The sequence below is a fragment of the Daphnia pulex genome, chromosome 11 (assembly GCF_021134715.1).
Source record: "Daphnia pulex isolate KAP4 chromosome 11, ASM2113471v1".
Classification (NCBI taxonomy): Eukaryota; Metazoa; Arthropoda; class Branchiopoda; order Diplostraca; family Daphniidae; genus Daphnia; species Daphnia pulex.
Genome location: NC_060027.1, coordinates 2,269,389 through 2,292,438, shown reverse-complemented (window position 1 = coordinate 2,292,438; position 23,050 = coordinate 2,269,389). Strand labels below are relative to the sequence as shown.

General features: G+C 45.0%; 4 protein-coding genes across 8 annotated transcripts in view; 3 read left to right on the top strand and 1 right to left on the bottom strand.

Moving 5' to 3' along the window:
* Window positions 1-8,977, bottom strand: part of LOC124207944 — a 19,004-nt gene extending 10,027 nt beyond the window's left edge. Inside the window, exons 1-5 of one of the 3 annotated variants that reach the window (XM_046605596.1) lie at window positions 8,838-8,977; window positions 8,634-8,763; window positions 6,985-7,122; window positions 6,553-6,907; window positions 6,107-6,457 (exon numbers count right to left, since the gene is read on the bottom strand). The gene's annotated coding sequence lies outside the window, so the exon portion shown is untranslated. Of the gene's footprint in view, window positions 1-6,106; window positions 6,458-6,552; window positions 6,908-6,984; window positions 7,123-7,218; window positions 7,358-8,633; window positions 8,764-8,837 lie in introns of those variants that run through there. The other 2 variants (XM_046605594.1, XM_046605597.1) reach the window with 2 other exon arrangements.
* LOC124207943 lies at window positions 7,314-10,716 on the top strand. The gene is made up of 7 exons (XM_046605593.1): window positions 7,314-7,411; window positions 7,698-7,997; window positions 8,665-8,740; window positions 8,816-9,060; window positions 9,134-9,340; window positions 9,470-9,661; window positions 9,775-10,716. The coding sequence occupies exons 1-7, from the start codon at window positions 7,319-7,321 to the stop codon at window positions 10,714-10,716; spliced, it is 2,055 nt and encodes a 684-aa protein (XP_046461549.1). The 5' UTR covers window positions 7,314-7,318.
* LOC124207941 (protein Hook homolog 3-like) lies at window positions 10,655-23,050 on the top strand. 3 transcript variants are annotated; one of them, XM_046605592.1, is made up of 14 exons: window positions 11,110-11,398; window positions 11,466-11,551; window positions 11,634-11,706; window positions 12,035-12,137; window positions 12,377-12,711; window positions 12,783-12,954; window positions 13,036-13,313; window positions 13,385-13,549; window positions 13,618-13,763; window positions 13,893-14,030; window positions 21,879-22,081; window positions 22,179-22,459; window positions 22,537-22,706; window positions 22,805-23,050. In XM_046605592.1, the coding sequence occupies exons 1-14, from the start codon at window positions 11,360-11,362 to the stop codon at window positions 22,818-22,820; spliced, it is 2,205 nt and encodes a 734-aa protein (XP_046461548.1). In that variant the 5' UTR covers window positions 11,110-11,359; the 3' UTR covers window positions 22,821-23,050. The 3 variants fall into 3 exon arrangements, with proteins under 3 accessions (XP_046461546.1, XP_046461548.1, XP_046461547.1); XM_046605591.1 differs by having other exon boundaries at window positions 11,125-11,398; window positions 22,537-23,050; XM_046605590.1 differs by lacking the exons at window positions 21,879-22,081; window positions 22,179-22,459; window positions 22,537-22,706; window positions 22,805-23,050 and adding an exon at window positions 10,655-10,793 and having other exon boundaries at window positions 10,869-11,398; window positions 13,893-15,641.
* LOC124207945 lies at window positions 16,036-21,661 on the top strand. Its single transcript, XM_046605598.1, has 2 exons — window positions 16,036-17,622; window positions 20,724-21,661. The coding sequence occupies exons 1-2, from the start codon at window positions 16,202-16,204 to the stop codon at window positions 20,779-20,781; spliced, it is 1,479 nt and encodes a 492-aa protein (XP_046461554.1). The 5' UTR covers window positions 16,036-16,201; the 3' UTR covers window positions 20,782-21,661.

The following is a 23,050-nucleotide window of genomic DNA, read 5'->3' as shown; positions in this document are numbered from 1 at the left end:
CTTGAAACAAGGCAGAAGAAGAAGAATGGGCCGCCCAGTCGGTGGGTTTTTTTTTCTTTCCAATGTGTGAGTCGACCGGCCCGTTGCGGAGGAATGCACCCGGTAATGCGAAGAGGACGTGGGAAGTCCAGCAAACATAACAACCAACGACGACGACGACGACGCCGAAGAAGAACTTTATTTTTTTGCGGCTCTCTTATTATCACATCCCTCCACTTGTTTTCATCACGTTTTCTTTTTCTTTTCCTTCTTCACCACCACCACCAAAACCACCACCACCCAAAGAGAATAGAAAAGGAGTCCGGTGGCAGAGTGTTTAATAGTCCGTGCTTTTTTAGACTTGGAAAAACTGGAAGAAGAAGAAGAAGAAGAAGAAAAAAAGGAGCCCCTGAGCGGAACCGCCCGCATCCGCACCGCCTCCGGTTCTTCTTCTTCTCGACTGGATTTGTTTTTTTCCTTTTTTACACACATGTGTAGTAGTAGCCCATTTCCTCTTTTGATCGTTTCCCCCCTTCTTTCTTTCTATTTTATAGACATTTTCCTATTCTTTTTCGTCGCTGGATGTAATCGCTCGCGTCGTTCATTGTGTGTTCCGCTCACGGCGGGCGCCCTCAGAGCAACTCTCTTTTGTCGACTAAACATTTTTTTCTTCTTTTCTTTTAAACGAATCCGATTTTGTGATTATTCTTCTCTTTTGTTCGAAATTTTTTAAAAAAATCCATTTCAAATAAAGACCACCGACAAAGAGGAGTTGCGGGAGTGTGTGCTGCCCACCTCCTTGCCCCCTCGGTCGACCTATAGGAAATCGAGACGAGATTGAATTGCGCGCGCCAGATTCAAACGAAAAAAAAAAAAAAAAATTGCGTGGAGTGGGGGAGGAAAGAAATTCGATGCCATCCGACAAATTTGCGCTCGGATGACGGCGGATTTTTGAAAGAAGAAGGGGGGAAAGATGAGACCAGTTTTTTGTTTCATGACTGCAGAGTTTTTTTTTCGTGAATGGCGTAGGAGGAAAAAGGGGGAGACCCCAATTTGAATGAATCGACCGACAAATGGAGTGGAGGAGAAAGAACTCTGGTGAGCCGTAACCGGGAAAAAATCGTGCCGACGCGATCAGCACGCGATAACGACACACACACACACAAAATAAAGCAGGTAAGAAAATAGCAACAACAAATAATAAAAAAACAAAAAATAACCAATAAAACTAAACACGGAGCTACGAATTGGCGGAGGTGGGGGGGAGTATACTTTGGGGTGTCCCGCGTGACCGAGGCGGGGGCAAATCAAATGGCGCAACAAGAAAAAAACAAACGATCAAAGTTCGAAGGCGTGCGGGAGCGCACATCTCAATTTTATTCCCCCCCCCCCTATCCGACTCCCGTTTGAATAATATCAAACCCACGGATAAATTGATCATATGGAAATATGACCCCTCCTCCCACCTCCGGACAAAAAAAAAATTGTGTTTCTCTCCGGCCGAAATGGAAAATAAAAATAAATCCACCAGATGGTGACGACGACATTTCGGGGGTGGGTTTGGCTGCTGCTTTGGCTTCGACATCTGCCCTACCCCCCAATATACATATCAAGTTGTTATCAGACACAAAAGGTGGATGGAAGGATGGCTGGATGGCTGGAAGAAGAAAGTTTTATTTTTCGGCACGGTCTTTCTCTCCCTTTTGTGGACACATACACGCGCTATACCGATAGGGAGGGGATGGACAAGCACGACATCCACACACAAAAACGGTAAATGGTGGACAATAAGACTCGCCACCCGTCACATGGGTTCACCCAGTGTGTCACACAGAGTCCCACTAGAACTCCTGCCGGTTGCCTTGTTTACGACATCAAAATTAAACAATAAGAAAAAAGACTCTTGCGCATACCAAAAGTAAAAAAAAAAAATGTCTCATCTTTTTCCAGGAAAACAAAAATTTAATGTTTTGTGTGATCCGCTCTGCTGGATTTCTTCCCTCTGCCGGAATTGTACACTATTTTCTCGCTTGTAATGTGCACGTAATAGATTTTTGTCTGTTTTTTTTTCTTTGAACGCTGCGCTACTGAGGGGCTCGTTTTCTTGGAGGCCGTGCCATCAACATCGGCGTGTTCTTCACGCTCGACGGCATCGCCCAATGACACCAACTTCTCGATGGTTTTTCTTTTCTTGTCCCGGTCGGACTCGGTCCGGCGGAACGTTTTTTCTCACGTGTCCCGATCTTCTTCTTTCTTATTCCCGTGTCTACTAGGTACTACTACCCCCGCCGCCTACGCCATCTCCTCCTTCTTTTGTGTGTCTGCCCTTTTTAACATCACAAACAACACGGAACGGAGTGTGGCCTCCCCCGGATAAATTATCTATCCGATTTTTTTTTCCTTCCCAGCCAACAAATGTGTTGTGTGGCCTATGTATCCGGTCGGAGGCCAAATATAAAAATTGTTGTGTGCGGATGGGACCCTCGTTTTGTGATTGTTTCCCTCCTCACCTCCTCTTTCGGGACCGGATGAGAGAAAAATGTGTGGATGATACGCAGACAGAGCCACTCTCTGCTGTTGTGTATTCCTCTTAGATAAGTTTGTCGGTTTTGTTTCATTTTGGAAAAATAAAAACGGACATTCCAGGATACTGTACACACACAGACACACACACCTAGCGCCCAATGGCTGTGAAAGGTGAGAAAAGTGCGCGGACCACGCACAGCTCATTTCCGGTCGGCGAAAATAAGAAAAACGAGTCAAGTTGAACATGTTTCATAATGCAAGACGCTTACACAGCGGCACGAACTGCTGCTGCACCCAAAAGTCCGAGGGAGGCGAAAGAAAAAACTCCCACACAATTCGGTTGGAAAAACATCACGTACCAAACCGCACACTCCTCCTCCTCCTCCGGCCGGATGGCGTGTACAATATAACACCCGGTTTCTCGGTAAAAAAAAAAAGAATTTTGTTTTTCTTCCTTTTTCGCGAATGGGAAATTGATCCATCAGACTCTTGTCTTTTGTTTGAGTTCTCATAAGAGTCATCATCATTTCACGGACGGATCACGCCGGAATGCGGGGGGGGGGGATGTTTGACATTTCAAAACAAAAAAAGAAGCGCCAGGAAGTTTTACAACACTCGTGGGGAGTAAAGAAGTCGCAGCTATACACTTTGTGTTTGTCGTGCTCTTCTTCAAAGAAGATGCTGAGAGAGAGACACCCAAAAGAGGCTCCTTGATTGGACTAAGGAGCATCACACACACACACACACACAAGACATGTACACTGATGACTTATAGAGCCGTGGGAAATGGCGGGATGTCTAATATAGACGAGTGTACGACATATTTCTGTGTTGTTGAAAACAAGCGGCGGCGCACCATCATCATCACATCAACAATCATTTCCCTCAGACTGGAATGTCTTTCTTTTCCGTGGGTGTGTGTACACACAAATATTATATGAAAGAAAATAAAAAAAAGGAAGAAACAAAAGAGAGCCAACTTTTTTTTTTTCGACGTCATTACCACCACATCATCATCTTTCCTTCTAGGCGAGTAAAGATGTTATAAGACCAACGACTATTACCCACCAGTCTATATACAAACACGACACAATGGACTGTTGTTGGGTTTTCTCTCCAGGAGCGAGAGTTAGGCATGGCTGGCGATATGTTCGCTCGGGTTTTGAATAGGAGCCGAGTTAAAGAAAAAAAGAAAAAATGCCGCGTGCTTTGCCATCCATTTGATGATGAATGAGGATGAACCATTGAGAAACTTTTGGAAAATAAAAAAAAAGAAAACTTTTTTCCTCCCAGTTACGAATGAAAGAAGAAGAAAAAAGAAGAAGAAGAAGTCGAGAGTTCATTGATTTCAAAGAGCTCGCATTTCCAGTATTATTACGGTTGAACTACATAAGGCATTCAATCTACTATTTGGGGCTCCTGATTATGTTTTATACCTACCTACCTACCCCGAAAAAAAAAAACCTTTTCATCTTCCAACAGCAGCCAGCAGCAACCAACCCCCCTCCCATCTGTACACCTTTTTTTATATCTTCGGCTGGATGATGAAGGAGGAGCTAAACGGCAGCTGAAAAACAGAAGGTCAGCGTACGTTCCAGGCACCCTCGAAAAACATAGATTTCCTCCTTTCTTTTTATTTTAAAGAGTCGCCCCCCTTATTTCATTTTTTCGTGTGTGCCTTTGCCTTAGATATATACCTGCAATCCGATAGCCGCCATCCGGCCGGCCCACCCTGGGGCTCGTCTTCGACCCCTTCCGATAGATGGATGAGGAGAAGACTAGTCTACCTATTTTTTGGAAAGAGAAACAAAACACATTCCTCAAGAAGAAGACTCAGAGATCCATTTATTTAAAGAGGAGAAAGATATTCGAAATCAACGCGGCATGCCCCGTGTAATTGCGCCGGCGGTCCATTTAAAAAAACACCCACAACCTGTTGTGTACCATGTCATTTCTCTCCTAGCTGTTTTCCAAATTGTTCCAGGCCTACTAGACACATCCAAGTCGATTCGAGTAAGAAAAACAACAGGCCGCTGCTGGGCTGGTTGGCAATTATTGGGGGGTTCAAAGAGGGTTTAAAATCAACTCAATTAATCCGAGTGTATATAACGAGCGAGAGATTCTAATTTTAACCCGACCATTATCCGAATGCTGTGGGGGTGGAGCGAAGGAGAGGGAAAAAAAAAGAAAGTCAAGAAGAAAAAGTAAAAAATCTGGAAAATGTTTTTATGACGTTTAATAAGACGACCCGGAATTTTTACTATAGTTGTAATCATTCCACACGGGCAATGAATGGATGAATTCCCCCATCACGACTGCGTATATATTTTTCTTCTTTTATTCCCTTCTTTTTTTAGAAAGAAGAAGAATAAAATAAAAAAAATATGAAGGGAGAAAGAAAGAAAAGACCAGCGTTTAAGGAGGTTTTATCTGCTTAGGCGATCATCCGCATCGCGGATGAGAAAGATGGCTCAGTCCCGATAAGGTTTTCTTTCTCTCTCGCTCTTTTCTTTCTTTCTTAGACTCCGTTTCTTATCGTGATGAACGCCAAAGTGTTTACTCTAGCCCTCCGTTTTCTATTTCTTTCCTTCTTCTCCTCAAAAAAACAACAAATAGAAAATAGAAGGAAAAAAGTTGGGAAGAAGAAGACCACACAAAATTGAAACGGGTCGCAGCATCTTCAACGCACCTGGAACACTTTTCTGCCAGGTATCGGCCAGTTCAGTAGGCCTCTACGACATTTTTTTAACGTGTTCAGGCCCCATAGAAAATCATTTCGGGGGCTAAAGAATGAAATAAAAATCTCTACACAACACACACAGACCAAATAGACTCGGCTCTATAACTGCACCGTGGAAGGGTCTATGGGGACGTCCAACACAATGATAACCAAGTACCCGCACAAGATATAGACGCTCTTTTTTAGTCCATATAGTACAGTTGAAAAAAAAAAAATGTGATCCTTCCTTTTGGCTGTATACATTGAACTCGGCTATTTAGGCTGAATGGTCTCGGAAAAAATCCTTTTCAGCGACGTGTATACCTGGGATTTTTATATTCTCTCTGTGTGTGTATATACCGTAGGACGTTTTTCCCTATTCACTTTAGTTTTCTATTCGCTTCGTCTGTCGCTTCGCTCATTGACGAATGAAAAGGGCAAAAACGGAGAAGGGCTGACTTATTGTGTGTGTCGGTTGGGATTTAGTGTAGACACATTCTGTACTTTGGGAAACAAGAGAAGAAAAGTAAAAAAAAAAAATCCCGTGTTTCGCCTGGTAGTACTTTTGTTGGGTATATACGTAGATACATCCTAGTTACTACAGCGCGGAAACATTCCCCGTTTTTCTTTTCTCTCATTCATCCGCAAAATCAAAATAAAACAGTAGGGCGTTGACTATTTCAACTTTGATGTTGTTGCCCTGTTGGTAACTACGTACGCACCGAATTTTTTTATAATGATTCTCTTAGATAATCTTCTTCTAGAATTTTCTGATTTTAACTTTGGGTGATGATGCCCTTTTTGGAAATCGTCTTTTGTCCGCCGACAACAGATATAAAATAAAATCATTCAAAAAAAAGGACAATTTCATTTTTGACTTACTCATTGCTCGCGTGAAATCGATGTTGATGTGTCCGCGTACCCGGGGGCCTTGTGTACAACATCCTTATTGTCCGTGTCCATCCAGGTAGAAATAAAAGGTAGTAAGAGATGGGGGGGGGGGGAGGGTGGGCAGGCACAGCGGTAACACCACGGCGATAAGGTTAGGAGGAGTAGCTGGGAGCTTGTTGCTTTTCATTGTCGACCATTAGGTGACAATGATGACGTTCAATCAATCGGCGATTGTGCGGAGCTAAGCTCTTTGATAGCATAAAAGCTCAACTAAATCCCTCTTCCTCGTTGGTGGTGGTGGCATTTCCAGGTACATAAAGAAAGGCCGAGCCGCAGAGAAACCTAAATAACATCAAAAGTGATTACGTTTTTGGTCTCTTTTCATCGCCTCTTATTCTTTATTTTTCGCTATTGAAATGGAAGGAAATCTGACGTGCCTTTCTCGGCAGCACGTAGCGCGACGCTTTGGCTACTCCTGGGCTCCCCCAGCCCCTGGAACATTTTTCCCGTCTGAGAAAGTTGTGGCCCCTCCATCTATTCTTCTTCTTCTTCTTCATTTTTCCCACACGGTGTGTATCAAAGTCTCCGGGTCCGCCGTCCGGTCGTGAGGATTTCACTCTGGTCAGGCTCTCTTCATCCATCGTCAATGTGTCCAGGCAAACTCGACGGACGGATGGGGGTTCCTGATCGATGAGAGTGGAGAAACGGCAATGGCGGCGCTATTTAGTGCATTCACCGCACGTTCTATAGCCCCCTCCTTCTCTCTTGTACAATTGAAAATTCGACGAATTTCTGTCCCCCCATTAAAAAGCAAAAGAGATTTGAAATGTTGTTGTTGTAGATATGAGGGCAGGGAATATGAAAAATACCTCAAACATTCGATCGAATTTGTCTCCAGTTGAGTAATGTGTGTCCGACATCCAAGGGGGGAATTTCGACACATTTTGTTTGGGTCCTCGGAAAGATTCCAGCCTCTCCACTGTGTTTTGGTTCCCACACCGGTCTGTCTAAAAGGAGAAGAAAAAAAAAACAAACAAAACTAATGTGGTGTGTGCATCTATGTGCGTGTTTTGTTTGTCCCTTTTAGAAAGAAAAAAGCTCACATATTTTTTTCGGTTGTCCGACGCGGTCATTTGTCTTGCTACGTTGCCCAGCAACGACCAGTCTGTTATTCGCCCTTCCATCCAGCACACACGGTGGCTCATGTCGGGGACACTACACACACACACACAAACAACGATGGCCGACAACCAGCAGCAGCAGCCCGTCTCCTACACTTGCTGCACCCCGTTAAAGGTATTTTATCTTTAGAAGCTGATCAAATTTCTTTCCATTCCATCTTGCTCTTCTAGTCCATTAATTTCCATTTTCTTCTTTTACCAACTCTTGGTCTCTATTCTGACTATACCTGGGCCCCTTTTTTCTCGGCTTCACAATTTGGCAGGTTGTTTTTCTTTAACTTTGAGAGAGAGAGTCCATCCTTGAGTCCTTTTTGTGACTTGTGATTCACATTTTTCTGTTCGCCCCATTCTGACTTTTTCTTCTTCTCATTTTCGTTGACTTATGTCCACAATCGACAAAGAGGGAAAGCATTGTGCGGATGATGATGGTGAGCCAGAAGAATGCCGACGGTGGACAACAACGGCAGTCCGTCTCGCTGGTGATGGTGTCGGCCAAAGGGCGCGTGGCCGTCTACGACGTGGCCTTGAAGCTGGCCGCGGCTTTCACGCTTCGTCTCAGCTCCGCTCCAGTAGCCAGCATTAAGGCTCCATTATCCATCCCGTCAGCAGCGTCTGGAACGTCAGCCAACAGCAGGCCAAACGCTCCTGCTGCTGCTGCTCCTTCAACAGCCATCTCCTACAATGACGGTTCCAGTCAAAAGGTTCTTTTCCTTCTTCTTCTTCTTCTTGAATTCGACTTCTTCAAAACGTTCGAATAACAATGCGCATTCCACGGCCCCATTTTCTTCCGTCCTTTATTATATTCTTTGCCTTCTGCATTTTCAACATGCGAAAAGAATGTCATGATTTCTCTCCAACCAAACTATAGCACCGTCCACTCGGAATGGACAGAGGGGGGATAACGAATAATAAGAACGGCGCAAAAATATTTTCAATCCTTCCGCTTGATCACCGCTCGGCTATTTTACTTTTTTTTTTTTTTTGGTCCGACTTATTATTCAGATGAAAAGGTGGAAAAAGTGCGAACACCTGGACCGAACTCTTGAAACATTGACTCTATAGGGTTAAGCCGAGGTTCCAGCTAAAGTAGAAGCTTATAATATCTATCATGCGAGGTTTTTTTTTTTTCTTTTCCAATTCAATACGTGTCTCGAGGAGCTTAGGTGTATAAACACTTCACCCCTTTTTCATCGTTCATCGCAAGTGGTGGTCCTCCCCAAAAGTCTCGGAGAGCCGGCCCCGAATAAACTTTGCCTTTAACAAAAAGCGGCGGCTCTTAAAGAAAAACATTTTTCTTTTCGACGAAAAAATGAAGAGATTATGAGAGTTTTTCTTACCATTTTTGTTGTTGGTTTGGAAATCCAAAAGAAGGTACATCTGAGCGGCTGGATCACCGACTGCGTTCACATGGACGAATTCAATTCACTGGTGGTGGCATCAAGCGGTGAGTAGTCACACTTGGTGTACCTGTTGAATTTTGACGTCATAAATAACCAAATAACAATAACAAATCTAATAGGACGATGTCTGCACTTTTTTACCACTGTCGTAACTCCTTTTGTCGAGCGCTTTCGTCTGGATGGCATGAAAGATATTCCGACTTCACTGGCGTACATGGCGCCCGTCACAACAGGCCGTTCGGAACCTTTACTGGGTGTCGGCGATGATGAAGGCGACGTCTTCGTGCTCCGATTCTTGAAAGCTTCAACTTCTTTATTCAAGAAACGGGAAGCTGATCACGAAATTCAACACATCTACTGGCGAGTAGGGCGCCAAATTTGAACACGTCTGTTTGAGATCCCATTACATTCTTATTTACCGTTTCAATCAATTACAGGAGTTGCACCTGCAGGCGGGAATGGTGACGCTCACAATTATGCCCGGCTGCCACGACAGCCCCATACTGCAGGTGGACTTAAAGAGGACGATGTTGAGGGTGATTTCTTGCAGCAAGAACTCCACCACATCGTTAGTCATACGTCACTTGCGTCCCCAATCCGGAGGAATGGATACACTGCCGTCCGTCACTCTCCGTACAAGCCCGGTAAAGCCGAGTTTAAGAAAAAAGGGGAATATACTGTCACGAATAGAAAAAATGGAATTCGGGGAAGAAACAATATTAGTTATGTGCACGTGTGGTGTTGGCTGACGCATTTAAAAAATTTATTACCAGGGAGTCACGTGCTTCGATTACGACGACGAAAAGGGTTTGATAGTGTCGGGCAGTACCGACGGCAACATCCGTCTGTGGAGTCCTACTCATTTGGCCAAGCCGTGGATGGTTCTGAGCGGACACGCCGCCACCATAGCGGCCGTTTGCTTGGTAAAGCAATCGGAATTCCTGTGGAGCCTCTCCGATCAAGCTGTGAGAAAAATACTTGACATAAATAAAACATGAGTTAGAATACCGCTTTTGGAAGGTTTAACTTGAAAACATGCATTGTTTGCACGTATTTCAATTTTTTTCATGCGTACCAGGAGCTACGTTACTGGGATCTCAACCAAGGGAAATGCGTCAACACGATCCAGTTGGCCTTCAGCACCGGAAACAAGGGGGATCGAGTTCAGTTCAGTTGTCAGAGGCCACTCCTGGCGTCCAAACATGTGCTGTACGTGGTTTGCGGGGATTCAGTAGCAACCGTTCACTTGAGCCGGTCACCTCTCGACGGACACGGTCCCCGGATTGTCGAAGCTCTACTGGGCAGAACCGAGGATTCCGAAGGAGCTGCAATTGGCGCTGAAAGTAAAATCCCGTATCGATTTCGTGAGGATCTTCTGGATTTCGGCTACCACGGAGAGGACGACGTCTTCAACAAATTTATAACAGACTTGAAAAAGATCTTTGCTGACTCGGTCACTGCAACTCAGAGGCTGAAGGAAGTGGAATGGGCCGGGGTTAAATCATTGGTAAAGTCATCAACAGAAGAGCCTGGGCCGGTGTATGAGTGGGAAGTGGAATTAGCCAAAGTGCCTGCAGTACCTCCTCAGCTAGTGCCACTAAATCAGATAAAGCTGAAAGAGTTGGAGGGCAAGGAGATCATGAAGAAACATGTGAAAGATGGAACTCCTTTCTGTGGCTTGAGACTGCACGAGCCAACTCAAATTGAGCTTCCCAAGGGTCTGCCTGTGACAGGGAGAATGAAAAAGCATGGAATTAAATCTTTGTCCTCACTCAAGGAAGTCAGGGAGGCAAATTTCAACCTCTTTAGTGATCAGATGCAAAGCCTTTCATCAGCAAGGACTAGCCTTCTCAGTTCGGTTCTTTCATACTACAAAAAGAAGAGGGTAGGTGACAAGGCCACAATGGCTGGTGAAGGAGATTTACTCATGGTGTCTGCGAGATCTCAACAATCTAGTCGAAAGTCTAGTGTAGCATCAAGTCTATCTCCATATTCGTCAGCCGCTAGTGTGGATGAGTGACACGCTGATTACTTGATCCCATCTGATGAAATTATCAAAGGATAGTCAACATTGAAATCCTAACATATTATTGGCATGTGGGTCATGGCTACTACGCATTTTGATCTCAATTATTTTACCATCGCTTATCTAAAATTATCTCTTTTTTTCAGTTTTTACCACGTTTTTACGACTTTGGAATTCCAATTTGTCAATCATCCTGTGAGACATTGCCATTCCTTCAAAAGTACCAGTTACGATAATATTTTAATTTAAGAAAAAAATATGAAAATCAAATAAACGGTTTGTAAAAAAATAAAGCATAATTTAATTAATAAAAACAGCGTAAATATTAACCATCAAACTGGCCAAAAGAAGAGCAACAAGTTACACACCAAATTCTTCTTTCATTTTTTTCCCCGTTAGAGGGAGCTTGTAGCGTCGTCGTTGTTGTCATTTAAGCCCAAGCCTTTCATGGCTGACGTTTCATGTTGTTTCGATTAACACTTATCTGAAAATTTCTTTTGTTTTGTTTGTTTTTGTTTACATATTAGTCGAAGTAATGCGATTCTCTCTGACATTAGTACTGTAGGGTTAATCGCTTGAAAAGCAGCTAGGATTTGTGTTCTTTTTTTTTCTGTTTACCGAATCGCTTCTGCAGAATATGGCTGCACAATGGCAGCTTCATCACCTCTTGCAATGGGTAAGTCACACGCCTTTGTTACCTTCGGTGACGCAATCTAATTAACTTTTTTTTGCAATGTTTGCAGCTTCACAAGTTCAATTTGGAATCACCACAGCCTGATGCTGCCAGTTTGAGTGATGGGGTCACTGTAGCAAAAGTCCTGAATTTAATGTAGGTTATTATACAAAATGTTAATGAGCTATATCAGCATTTAATTGGACCAATTTTTTTTTCTTGCAATTATTCCTTGTAGTGATCCCCCATGGTTCAATGATACCTGGCTTTCAAAAATCAAGGAAAATGTAACTTCCAACAAAATATTAAAGGTAAATTGCCATAAAGGTTCTTTGTTGCATCGGAAATCTTTAAACGAAGGTCCCTTAAGCTTTCTCTATGTGATTGGTTCTATTGAAGCTAGCTACTTGGGCACTCCCGCAGACCTACTTTGAGTTTCTTGTCTCCAGCCCCAGTTTTCCTTATGCACTTCTTTCCCTTGTATTTATCAATTGTGCCTGTGTCAAGGAAAATGCAGTATGGGCAAAACTGTGATCGCCATTCGTCGTCACGCTCTTGAGCATATAGCACACACGTTTCAACGACTCCCTGGCTAACTCTTTTCTTTTTTTTTTTTCTAAATTCAATTCCTCACTCAAGGTTAGCAACTGGAAAAAAGTATTGGAGCGACTTGTTGACTATTACGAGGTCCATCTGGGGCAACGTTTATCTGGCTTCACCATGCCAGACGTCAGCAAGATAGGTGAGCTACCAAACGACAATGGCTATTGTTATATTTGTTTATCGCTGTCACTATGTGAGAAGAAGTTGACGTAACTCCTCCTCCAGCTCTCGACCACATTTGGAAAGAGTGAGAAAGTTTGCGGACCAGCCTTTTTGCTACGCCGCTACTTTTCTTTCTTTCTCTTTATTCGCCGTTTCGATGGCAGTTGTCTCTCATGTCTCGTCGTGATTGTGGATTCATTGAAACTTGTTGTGCAGGTGAAAATGAAGACGAAGCGGAACTGTGCAGACTTTTGCAGCTAGTGTTAGGCTGTGCTGTTCACTGTGAGCGCCAAGAAGAGTTCATCCAGGCAATCCTGCAGATGGAAGAAGATGTCCAGCGAGGAATTATGGCTGCTATCCAGGGGCTACCTGGCATCGACGAGCTGGCTGGAGGTTCCTTAGTTCCCAACGCAGATTCGTTGGCTGTAATGGCCGGACGTAGCCCGAACCAAACCACTGGCACAGGATTTCACAATCTGATGGCACAACTTGAAGCGGCCAACGAAGAGAAGAAGCTACTGGCCAAGGAACGTCAGCAGCTCAATTTACAGGTACCCTCCATTGCTGCATGTCCCGTAATGTGATGTGAACAGGGACTGACAAAATAGTAACCGTATTACAGATATCAACTTTGCAAGACGAGATCCAACACTTGCAATCTGAAGTCGAGTCGCTGCGATCAGGTGGTGTGCCGTTAGAGAGTTTGGACAGGTCCGACGGAGGCAATCCGTCCGCATTGATGCAGAAACGCGAGATTGTCCGCCTGACGGAAGAGCTTCTCAGATCGGATTCTGGTAAATCAATGCCCGACAATTTCACATTGAAAGGAAGTATGAATTTAACTCGCGTCCTCTTTTCTATTTATTATCAAAAAGCACGGGAAGAGGTCCGACTTCGTAACGAAGTTCTTGAGCAAGAGCTGGCGAGGTTGCGTATGCGACAGGACGATCTACAGAGCGCTGCCGAACAAACCCGTAGCCTAAAGGACGAAGTGGACATTCTTCGCGAGAGATCGGCTCGACTCGAAAACGCCCAGTCGACCATTGATAGCATGCGCCGCAAAGTGGAAGAAGGCAACGAACTTAAACGCCAGTTGCGCAAGCTCGAAGAGAAAAACAGCCAATACATTCAGCAAAACATGGAATTGGAGGAGGTATATAGTTACGCCCATTCAAAAATTTCCCTTTTGGTTTCGATTCATTTCACAACGTGTGGTTTGCCCAGGAGTTGAAAAAGCTTGGGCCCTGGAAATCTCAACTGGAATTGCAGAGGAAGCAAATAGCTGAAGTCCAGAGTGCGCTCGATGAAGAACGTCGGCGAGCAGACAAGTTTGAACTGCAACACAAGAACATCGTGGAGCGTAACGAAGCCCTAACTCTGGAAAAAGAGGTAAAAATGTGTGCAGTACACACAGCTGAATTGCTCAGCAATTAATGTCGTTTCTTCTTGGTCAATAGCGCTTGATCGTGGAGCGTGACAAGCTTGTTGAGCTAAATGAAGAATTCAAGTTTACGCAATTGAACAACGGGGCCATGATGCCTCAAGACGGCTCGCCTTCCACCACAGGGGTCGACACACTCGACATGATCCCGCCCGACATTAAGTAAGATATTGCTTCAAGTTTCTAGCCAGTACTTTCCCTCATTTCTTCATCATTTCTTTTCTCATGCGGGACTTCACCTAGTAATTTCCATATTTCTTTTATTCATTTCTTTTTCATTTTTATTTGCAGAGAGAAGCTGTTGAGGCTGCAGCACGAAAACCGTTTGCTGAAGGAGAAGAAGAATGGCGGCCAGGACGAGGCGGAGGTACTGATGACGGTCAACGCGAGTCTCCTGGAACGCATCACTTGCCTAGAAGCCGAGAACAGGTGCACATGTCGGGTCTGCCCGCCACGAAAATCCTTAGTAGAGTGTCAGATGAAGCCCTTGGTGACATCGGGCAGTATCGTGGCTAGTATCAAGGCCAAATTGGCCAGCAAACCCGTTTTCGCTGGCTCACTGATGGCTAAGAACACAATCACCAATGGTTCCCAAACTTTATCTCTCCACGGATCGTCGTCTTGTTCTCAGCTGAGCTCTTGCAATCGTGTGACCACGTCCGGCGCGCCAATGGCAAGCGAGTCGGCCCCGGTCGAATCGAAAGCCACTGTTAGTCGCGTGGAGCGCCTTAAAGACGCGTTTTTGAATAGCGACAGCTCCAGTTGCGCCCAAGTCGTTCCCCAGTCGAGTTCTGTCCAATCTCGAGTGTATTGCCGTTCAGTCAGTTACGGTTACGACAAAGCGATAGCTTTTGGTGGTCCCATTACTACTACTACTACTCCCACGCCCACCAGTTCCCAGACGATTTTCTCAGCCGACAGAAAGTGGGGCAGTTCCGAAAGCGAGACCCGGCAATTAGAAACGGCGCTACCGTTAACCAGCGGCGGCCTAGGCAGCAGCCGCAACAGTCTCCTCCGTCTCGCCAGTCTACCGCATCGAAGAGAAAGTGATCCAGCCTTGTCCAAAATGGAAGTCAACGGAAATAGCTTCCATCCAGCTCAGCCCCACAAGCCACCGCCGCCGCCGGTCGAGGCCGTAGTCATCACCCGGGACTCGTCCCCGCGTGATGAGACGGATTCCGGCTACCGCGGTGGGGATTCGATTCATTACGAAGAGTCGACCTCTTCGCCCCGTTATTCGCCCAGCAGCAGCCACCATTTCGATGACGGGATTATGATCGATTTCAACCCCATACCTTACAAGAAAGACATTGGTGGCAGTGGGGCGGGATTGCTGCGCTCGCCTCCCGACGATTCCATCGAGATTGACGTCTCTTTCCACGACGGAAGAGCCTCGTTTGATAGCGAATCCGTTTCAGTCTCTTCTTTCTCCATCATCAGCGAAACGATCGCCAGCTCCGATCGCTCGTTTGATCGATCCCAATCGCTTCTGCTGACTCCGCGCTCTTCCGCCAACCGCAATTCGGACGACACGTGTTCGCGGAAGAGTTTCGGAAAGTCGCTCAAGAAGCGTAAAATGTTCAAAGCGGCCGCCAACGCAATGTTCTCCCTTTGCGGCCCTTGAGACCAAAAAAAAACAAACAGACCAACCACTATTCTCACGACCTACAAAGATTCTTCCTTACTGTATTTTTTTAAAAATACCGTTTGCTCATTGCATGTGTCTTAACTCAATTCCCACTAAACGCAACAAGTATGGCGCTCAAAGTCGATTAGCAGCTACGAGGCCTGAGAGATTTTTTCACGATTAAAACGACTGCAAAAGTCGTCCACTTATACGTGCCATATCAGTAGACATTCCGAATTTTTTTTTCTTGCAATATTTACTCAAGGAATCGTGTGTAGTAAAGCGAATGGAGACTTTTCATTAAGGTTGAGAACGAAAGCAGGTAACAGGGTTGTGCTCGTAAAGAAAACAGAAATATTTTTTAGAAAAAAAAAACCAAAATGTTCGCTAGCTGTGTGGTCGGTGCGCGAGTACAGATGTGGAAAGAAGAAGAATCCCCCTTGCTTTCTCTGTGATATTCGGGTCCTATATCGAGATATCGTACACACAAGTTCTCATCAAGGCCAGTTTCCAATCTCGTCACAAACAATAGAGAGAGATTGAAATTGGCCTTTCTCACCAAGATCTTCCCACCCTAATTATCCTAACAAAAGAGAGAACTCCAATCTGCTAGATTTTCTATATATGCAATTGTGTCAATATTTATTCACCGAGTTTATCCCCTTCCCCCACCACTATATATCTCTTCTCCTCTGTTCTCTCCCAAAGTATACTACTATATATGCAAGTGAAAGAACGGAAGGGAAAACAAACGTACTCAATTGTGTAGCGAAAACTATTGCCCGATTCAAGAGTCAATCGCAATTGTACTGCGAAATGCATTTCGCCTAGACCCTAAGGGTGTAGACCTACATTTATTCAGCTTTTTAAAGAACAAAAAGAGGGGGGTGTGCTGCCCTTTCCTCTTACCTGCACACGCCCTTTGCCATTCAGACTTATTTCAGCTCGCGTACAGTGCAGTCAGAATTTCAGAATGGCAGGCCCTAGTGATTTTTATGGTTGGCATAGGCACCAGAGAATGGACCCACGGGCCGTAGGTTTTCGTACTGAACAAGAAGCTAGAGATTGGGCAAATCGTTCTCGTGATTGGAATGGTCAGCCACGCGACCGTTTTGTTCACTTTGATTATCCAGATAGAGAAAGGTCTCCTCTTCGAAACTATCGAGAGTGGGCTCCCTCCTTTGACGCTCAACCGCCATTGTTTAATATTCCACCCGTGATTCCACCACCGGCTTTTGACGTTCCTCCGCGTGATCAGTTTTTTCACGGAGACCGGTTTTATCAAAATGATGTGGGGGATCGACCAAGGGGGCGTGCGAAGGAACGGGGGAATGGCGCCGAGTTTCCGTTAGATGATAGGATCGAAGAAGAAGCCTACGTTCGTTTTAGCAAGCTAAGAGACTTGGAAGAAAGAGAGAAGCGGGAGAGCAGACAGGAGGAAGACGAAGAAGATGGCGAGTATCTTGAAGTAGAGGACGAAGAGGAAGAAGAGTTAGACGAGGGGGGTCCAAAGCTAGTGGACCGTCCATGGCTACCAAAGGAGCGTACTCCCCAAGCCCCTGCCGCCGGATCTAAGTCGAAAGGGAAGGCTCTAAAACCAACGCGCGCGGCAGCCGCGGCAGCCACGGCAGGCTCATCCAAAGCAGCCAGTGAATCAGGGGAAGTGACGGCGTTCATCCCAACAGCGATTTCAGACGAGATTAGGGTTTGGCTAACGACTGGCCTGTCAACCGACGATTCAAAAGCAATCTCAAAGAAATTTGAGCTCGAGTTTGAGGACCCGACTTTCTCGATTAAACCGCCTAAGCTCGACGGCTTTATGTTGAGGCATGCTAAAGACAAAGATCGATTGAAAGGGGTTAATGCTTCGGAGGAAGCGCTTATACAGACTCAGCTTAAAATAATGGACGTTGCCCCACCTCTGTTTGATTTATACGCTAAAGTGTGTGCTCTTGGAGAGGGAGAAACGGTGACGCAAGCCAAGAATACGGTGCGGGCCGTTTTACAACAGTGGGGTAGAGCGTACTACCACATCACCCAAAGAAGAAGGCGAGCGGTTGTGACATTGGTGGAACCGACATATGACTTCATATTGTCAAACCCTGACGCTTTCGCACCGGGAAAGGAGGCAACTGAGCTCCTTTTCACGGACAAATTCTTAGAGACGATGCTCAAGGAGGCGTCTCAAGACGCCACACTGGCAAGCTCATCGGCGGCTCGAGCGAGGGCTAAGGCAGGTGGAAGAAAGGTAGCAGTGAACCCAGGCCCATCTCAACGGGTGTTGCGCCCAAGGAGAGAAGCAGCGGCCCAATTTCCCGTTGAAGGGAGGCAGAGTGGTGGGGTCGGAAGAGGACGACCGCCGGGTGCAACTGCTTGGACTCGAGGAGGTGAAAGGTATGTTTTCGTCCCTCCTTCTGATCCCATTCAAATTTTACGCAATACTGTTGTGTGTGAAAATGTGGGCGGGCGTATTTTACATTTTGCTAAAATGTGGGAGACTGTTACGGACGATCGTTGGGTCCTAGACAGCGTGTCAAACGGGGTTAAGCTAGATTTTGTAGAAACCCCGAATCAAACTAAACTTCCGCGTCCGATAACAATGTCGAAAGAGATGGCAAGCGTTTGCGACCAGGAAGTAAAAGATTTACTTGAGAAGAAAGCCATTGTAGAAATTTCGAATAGCGGGGAGGATGGGTTTGTCTGTTCTCTATTTGTTATTCCAAAAAAATCGGGCGGTTTTCGCCCGATTGTAAATCTTAAACCACTTAATGTATTCATCCGGTATGAACACTTTAAGATGGAAAATCTTGATTCCGCACGCTTCATTTTGAGAGAAGGGGACTGGCTAGCAAAGTTGGATTTAAAAGATGCTTATCTTACGGTCCCTGTGCACCCCTCCCACCAGAAATATTTGCGTTTCACCTGGAAGGGGCGTATTTTTCAATTTACTTGTCTGGCTTTTGGTTTAGCTCCGGCCCCGCGGTATTTTACGAAAATTCTAAAAGTAGTGGCGGCTTTTCTGAGAAGGCAGGGCATGCGTCTCATCGTGTATCTGGATGATATATTAATAGTTAATACATCAAAAGATAGCACCAAAGCCGATGTAAATAAAGTGGTTGAATTATTACAAAATCTGGGTTTCTTGATCAATTGGGAGAAGTCAATTGTAGAACCGTCGCAAGTAATAGAGTATCTGGGCTTGGTTATTAATTCGGTAAAACTTTCCTTTTCGCTGCCGTCGGACAAGGCTGCAACCGTTAAGGCCAAATGCGATGCGGCCCTTGCCAGGAGCAGAATTTCATTGCGAGAGATTGCGTCGATAATGGGCAACTTTACTTGGGCCATACCTACGATACCTTTTGCGCAGTCTCATTTCAGGAGGATGCAGGCATTCTATATTAAGCAAGCTAGAAAAGTGGGATTTAATTTGAAGTCGGAATGCGTGCTATCGGCGGAAACCAGGGACGACTTAGAATGGTGGTCCAACAATCTAGGCTTAAAAAGGGAAAAGTTGTTCTTTCCTAGCGTGCCAGATCTGGAGATTTTCTCCGACGCTTCTCTAACAGGCTGGGGAGCGTATTGTAATAATGTGAGGACGAGGGGCTCATGGACTTTGGAAGATACCAAGAGGCACATTAATGAACTAGAGATGTTAGGCGCGTTATACGCGATTCAATCATTCGCGGCGGTATCGGAAAGTATAGCGATAAAAATTTATTTAGACAACGTCACGGCAGTGGCTTATATTAATCACGGCGGGGGTACCAGGTCCAAAGCGTTGACGCAATTATCAACCACTCTGACAGCTTGGTGTGAGAGCCGGAATATTGCAATCGAAGCGGTTCATTTGAGCGGCAAGCTGAATGTAATTGCTGACGAAGAGTCTCGCGCCGGACCGGATGCAAGCGATTGGAAATTAAATCCATCCGTTTTTTCTCGCGTTCAAAAGATCTGGCCATCAAAAGTTGACCTTTTTGCGTCCCATTGGAACGCGCAGCTCCCCTCTTTCTTTTCGTGGCGGCCGCAACCGCAAGCGTTGAACACAAATGCCTTTTCAGTTAACTGGAAGGGCCTTTCGGGGTATCTTTTTCCCCCTTTTGCGCTAATTTTTCAATGTTTGGAAAAAATTAGAAGAGAGAAAGCTGACGTAGTTTTCGTTTGCCCCGTATGGACAGGTCAGGCCTGGTTCCCGGTGCTACTCGAGCTAGCGTGCGACGTAGTATTTCTTCTTCAGCAGGAGCCGGACCTCCTGACATCGGCACTGAACGAGCCGCACCCGTTATTAGCATCCAGCGCACTTCACTTGGCCGTTTGGAGACTGTCCGGCGACAGTTGCGTGACAGAGGCTTTTCGTCGAACGTGGTCGACCTTCTTGTGGCCGGAAATCGACCGACCACCCTCGCAACTTACGATTCCGCATGGCGGAACTGGACACATTGGTGTGTGCGAAGGGATACGGATCCCTTGTCGGCGGATTTAACCGAGGTTTTGCAGTTCCTCACCGACTTGCTGGCCTCGGGCAAGTCGTATAGCGCAATCAACATTCACCGGTCTATGTTGTCCAGGACCCTGGGGTCCATCGAAGGCGTTCAGATAGGCGCGCATCCGCTTGTCGTCCGATTAATGAAAGGCTGCTATCACAAGAATCCCCCCAAGCCCAAGTACAACGACATGTGGGACCCGAGTCAAGTTGTAGAATTTATTAATTCGTTGGGCGAAAACCGACACCTTACCCTGAGCGTCTTAGCTAGTAAATTGGTCACCATGATAGCGTTAGCTACCTTAATGCGAGCGTCGGAGATAGCGGCAATTGGTTACCGATCCGTCGTCTTCTCAGAAAGAGGGGTAGTATTCTCATTAGATAGGTTACGGAAAGCACAGCGGAACGGTCCGCTGCAGTCCTTTTCAATATTAAATGATCCGGATCCGATTTTATGTCCAGTCTTGGCGCTTAAAGAATTTGTGGAACGTACGAATCAGTTTAGACGCGAGACAGACGAAGGAAAACTATTTGTTGCACTCATCGCGCCCCATAGGCCGGTCTCAGCCAGTACAGTGAGTCGCTGGATTAAATCGTTCTTGCAAAAGGCCGGCATAAACACTCGGTGTTTTGGGGCGCATTCCACAAGAGGAGCGGCCGCTTCGAAAGCGGTCAGTGACGGCGTACCGGTGGAGGCAATCTTGCGAGCCGGAAGTTGGTCAAAAGAAACGACGTTCAATCGATTTTACAATCGAGCGTCGACACAAACGATGTTTGTTCAAAATTAAAAATTCATCATTGGGCTTTAAAATCACCCTTAGGGTCTAGGCGAAATGCATTTCGCAGTACAATTGGTAAATTACCCGAGGGATCGTTCTACGATCCTGAAGGGTAATTGAAATTGTATAAGAAATAAATGTAGACGACGACCCTAAGGGTCTGTCTCCCACCCATACCCACCCTGTGTCATCATTTATTTAATTATGATTCATTCAATTTTGGAAAAAACGCGTAGAAATCAAACCTTTCGTGGCCGGAAAGCTGGAGGTTATTCTAGAAGCAAGAATAACTAGACTGGCGAGAAAGTAAGAAGGCCCCATTACGTGTTCAAGTTACGGCAGTTGGCAGAGCTGTCCAGAAGAAGAAGCGCACTATTTTTTGCTGCAACCATTATGTTCATGTTTCTGTGTTTCATGATATGTTACCTTGGGATAGAGTTTTTTTACCCTGAAGTCCTCAGGTTTTTTCTCGTATCCCCCTCAAACTGTTATTTGGAAGTTATGTGTGAAATTCTCTCTGATTATGTTTGATAACATGTAATTGTGTTTGGTTAAAACCCTGTACACGGATCTGTAGCTATAAGTCTGAATGGCAAAGGGCGTGTGCAGGTAAGAGGAAAGGGCAGCACACCCCCCTCTTTTTGTTCTTTAAAAAGCTGAATAAATGTAGGTCTACACCCTTAGGGTCGTCGTCTACATTTATTTCTTATACAATTTCAATTACCCTTCAGGATCGTAGAACGATCCCTCGGGTAATTTACCAATTTCTGTCGTAGTAAAAAACAAAACAAAAAAGTAGCGTGTGAAGAGATCTAACTAATTTAGCTATCCAGTGTGAATGTACTATTATTACTATATACTATGTATTTGCCAATTTACGCACAAACAAATGTTGTTCTGGTCGAAGGCGGGTGGTGAATGAACTATTTTACTAAAACCATGAGGGGAACAAACGGGGGGCCTTTTTTTTTTCTCCCACTATTTACTAATCAAGTATATTTTTTTTTTCTATCTCGATGCTATCGTGTCTCTCCCAAAATCTGTAGATGTAGTTTCTTATTACGTCAGCCTTGTGTTATTTTTTTTGCAACGAAAAAACAAAACAAATATTCGTCCTATCTTTTTTTTGTAGTTGATTTGCCCACACATTTCAATAAACTTTGTTCAGTAAGTAGTTTTTTGCCTTTAAAAGAAATGGGATTGAGGAGAAAGAGAGAAATGGTTAGAATGATGCAGTCCCCATCCGCCTTCGACCAATCGATCCAGGTAAAAAATGCACTAGTAGAGGAATTAGCTATGTAGTTTTGTTTTAGTCATTGAACAGGTGTACTGAATTTCATCTTTTTTGGTCTTTTGTTTTGTTTCTTTCGTGCCCTTCTCGCCTTGTTTAGAAAATCGGCCAAGCGCGTGCTGGAACTGGAAATTCAATTGGAGAACAATCGTGTCGCTTCTCCAGTCTCCAGCAGTGGAGCTGACAGCCAGTCGGATATGAAGGACATGGCTGCTTTCAAGATTCGAATCAAAAGTCTAGAACGGGAGCTGCAGCAGAAGAAACAGGAAGCCGAAAAGATGGAACACAAACTAACTGAACAGAGTACGCAAAGCGATCATTGTCAAATGTTTTAGATTGTTTCGTTCGTTTTTTGTTTGTTTATCCTTCTGTCAATTTTATATAATTTTATTTTTTTTAGTGGAGCGAACAAAAGCGTCACTGGAAACGCTGAACCGTAAAGAGAGTGAGATGCAAGCCATGGAAGAACGTTACAAGAGGTACATTGAGAAAGCCAAGATGGTGTTGAAAACTCTGGATCCGAAAAACAACACTACAGCCGTTTCGCCCGAAATGGCCGCCCTTCAAAATCAATTGAGAGAAAAGGATCGATTGATTGAGCGGCTGGAAATGGAAACGGAGAGACACAAAGCCATCCGGGAAACTGAAGACCAACTGGTCACCACCGCCTTTTACAATTTGGTAAATGACATTGGCTTTTCTCTTTTGGGTTATTTGGTCATGGCCCTGTTTTTATAATTCATTCTGAATTCCGATAGGGTATGCAACTTCAACGTCAAGCCATGGAACAGCGTTTAGGGGCTGGCAATGCCGTCCAAAACCAAGCGATGGCACCAGCTCCGGCCGCCACTGCGGTCGGACAGAGTTTCCTTACTCGTAGTAGACAAGCTGCCGTCCGCGGGAGAACTTCGAGCATTAATCAGCACGGGTATTACAAACAAAAGCAATAAGAACTTTCTCTTTTGAGACCAAAATTCTTGATTACATTCTTCTAATGGTTGGCATTTGTTTTTACCTCTATTTCAGAGAGCCCTTTAACTGAAATCAAGAATGCCTTTTGCCTTAGGGACCACTCTGGAGTGACGCCAGTCAGTTTCCTTTGTGGTCGCCCATTAACGATGTGTTGTGTAATTTAAATCAAACTCCCAGACTAGCAGCTTAAAGAGAGAGAGGGGTTCCCGCATAAAAAAAAACCACAATTTGAACCGTTCCATCACCAGTTACATTAAGTTACTAAACAAGTTACTAATACACTCTTTTTTTTTAAACGTT

Coding starts and splice junctions, on each gene's coding strand:
- LOC124207943 (XM_046605593.1), top strand. CDS start 7,319: ATGTCGGGGACACTACACACACACACACAAACAACGATGGCCGACAAC. Junction 9,341..9,469: donor TCACTCTCCGTACAAGCCCG/GTAAAGCCGAGT, acceptor ATTTATTACCAG/GGAGTCACGTGCTTCGATTA. Junction 9,662..9,774: donor GGAGCCTCTCCGATCAAGCT/GTGAGAAAAATA, acceptor CATGCGTACCAG/GAGCTACGTTACTGGGATCT.
- LOC124207941 (XM_046605590.1), top strand. CDS start 11,360: ATGGCTGCACAATGGCAGCTTCATCACCTCTTGCAATGG. Junction 11,707..12,034: donor CTTCCAACAAAATATTAAAG/GTAAATTGCCAT, acceptor TCCTCACTCAAG/GTTAGCAACTGGAAAAAAGT. Junction 12,955..13,035: donor GCTTCTCAGATCGGATTCTG/GTAAATCAATGC, acceptor ATTATCAAAAAG/CACGGGAAGAGGTCCGACTT.
- LOC124207945 (XM_046605598.1), top strand. CDS start 16,202: ATGGCAGGCCCTAGTGATTTTTATGGTTGGCATAGGCACCAGAGAATG. Junction 17,623..20,723: donor TGGACTCGAGGAGGTGAAAG/GTATGTTTTCGT, acceptor AAAAACGCGTAG/AAATCAAACCTTTCGTGGCC.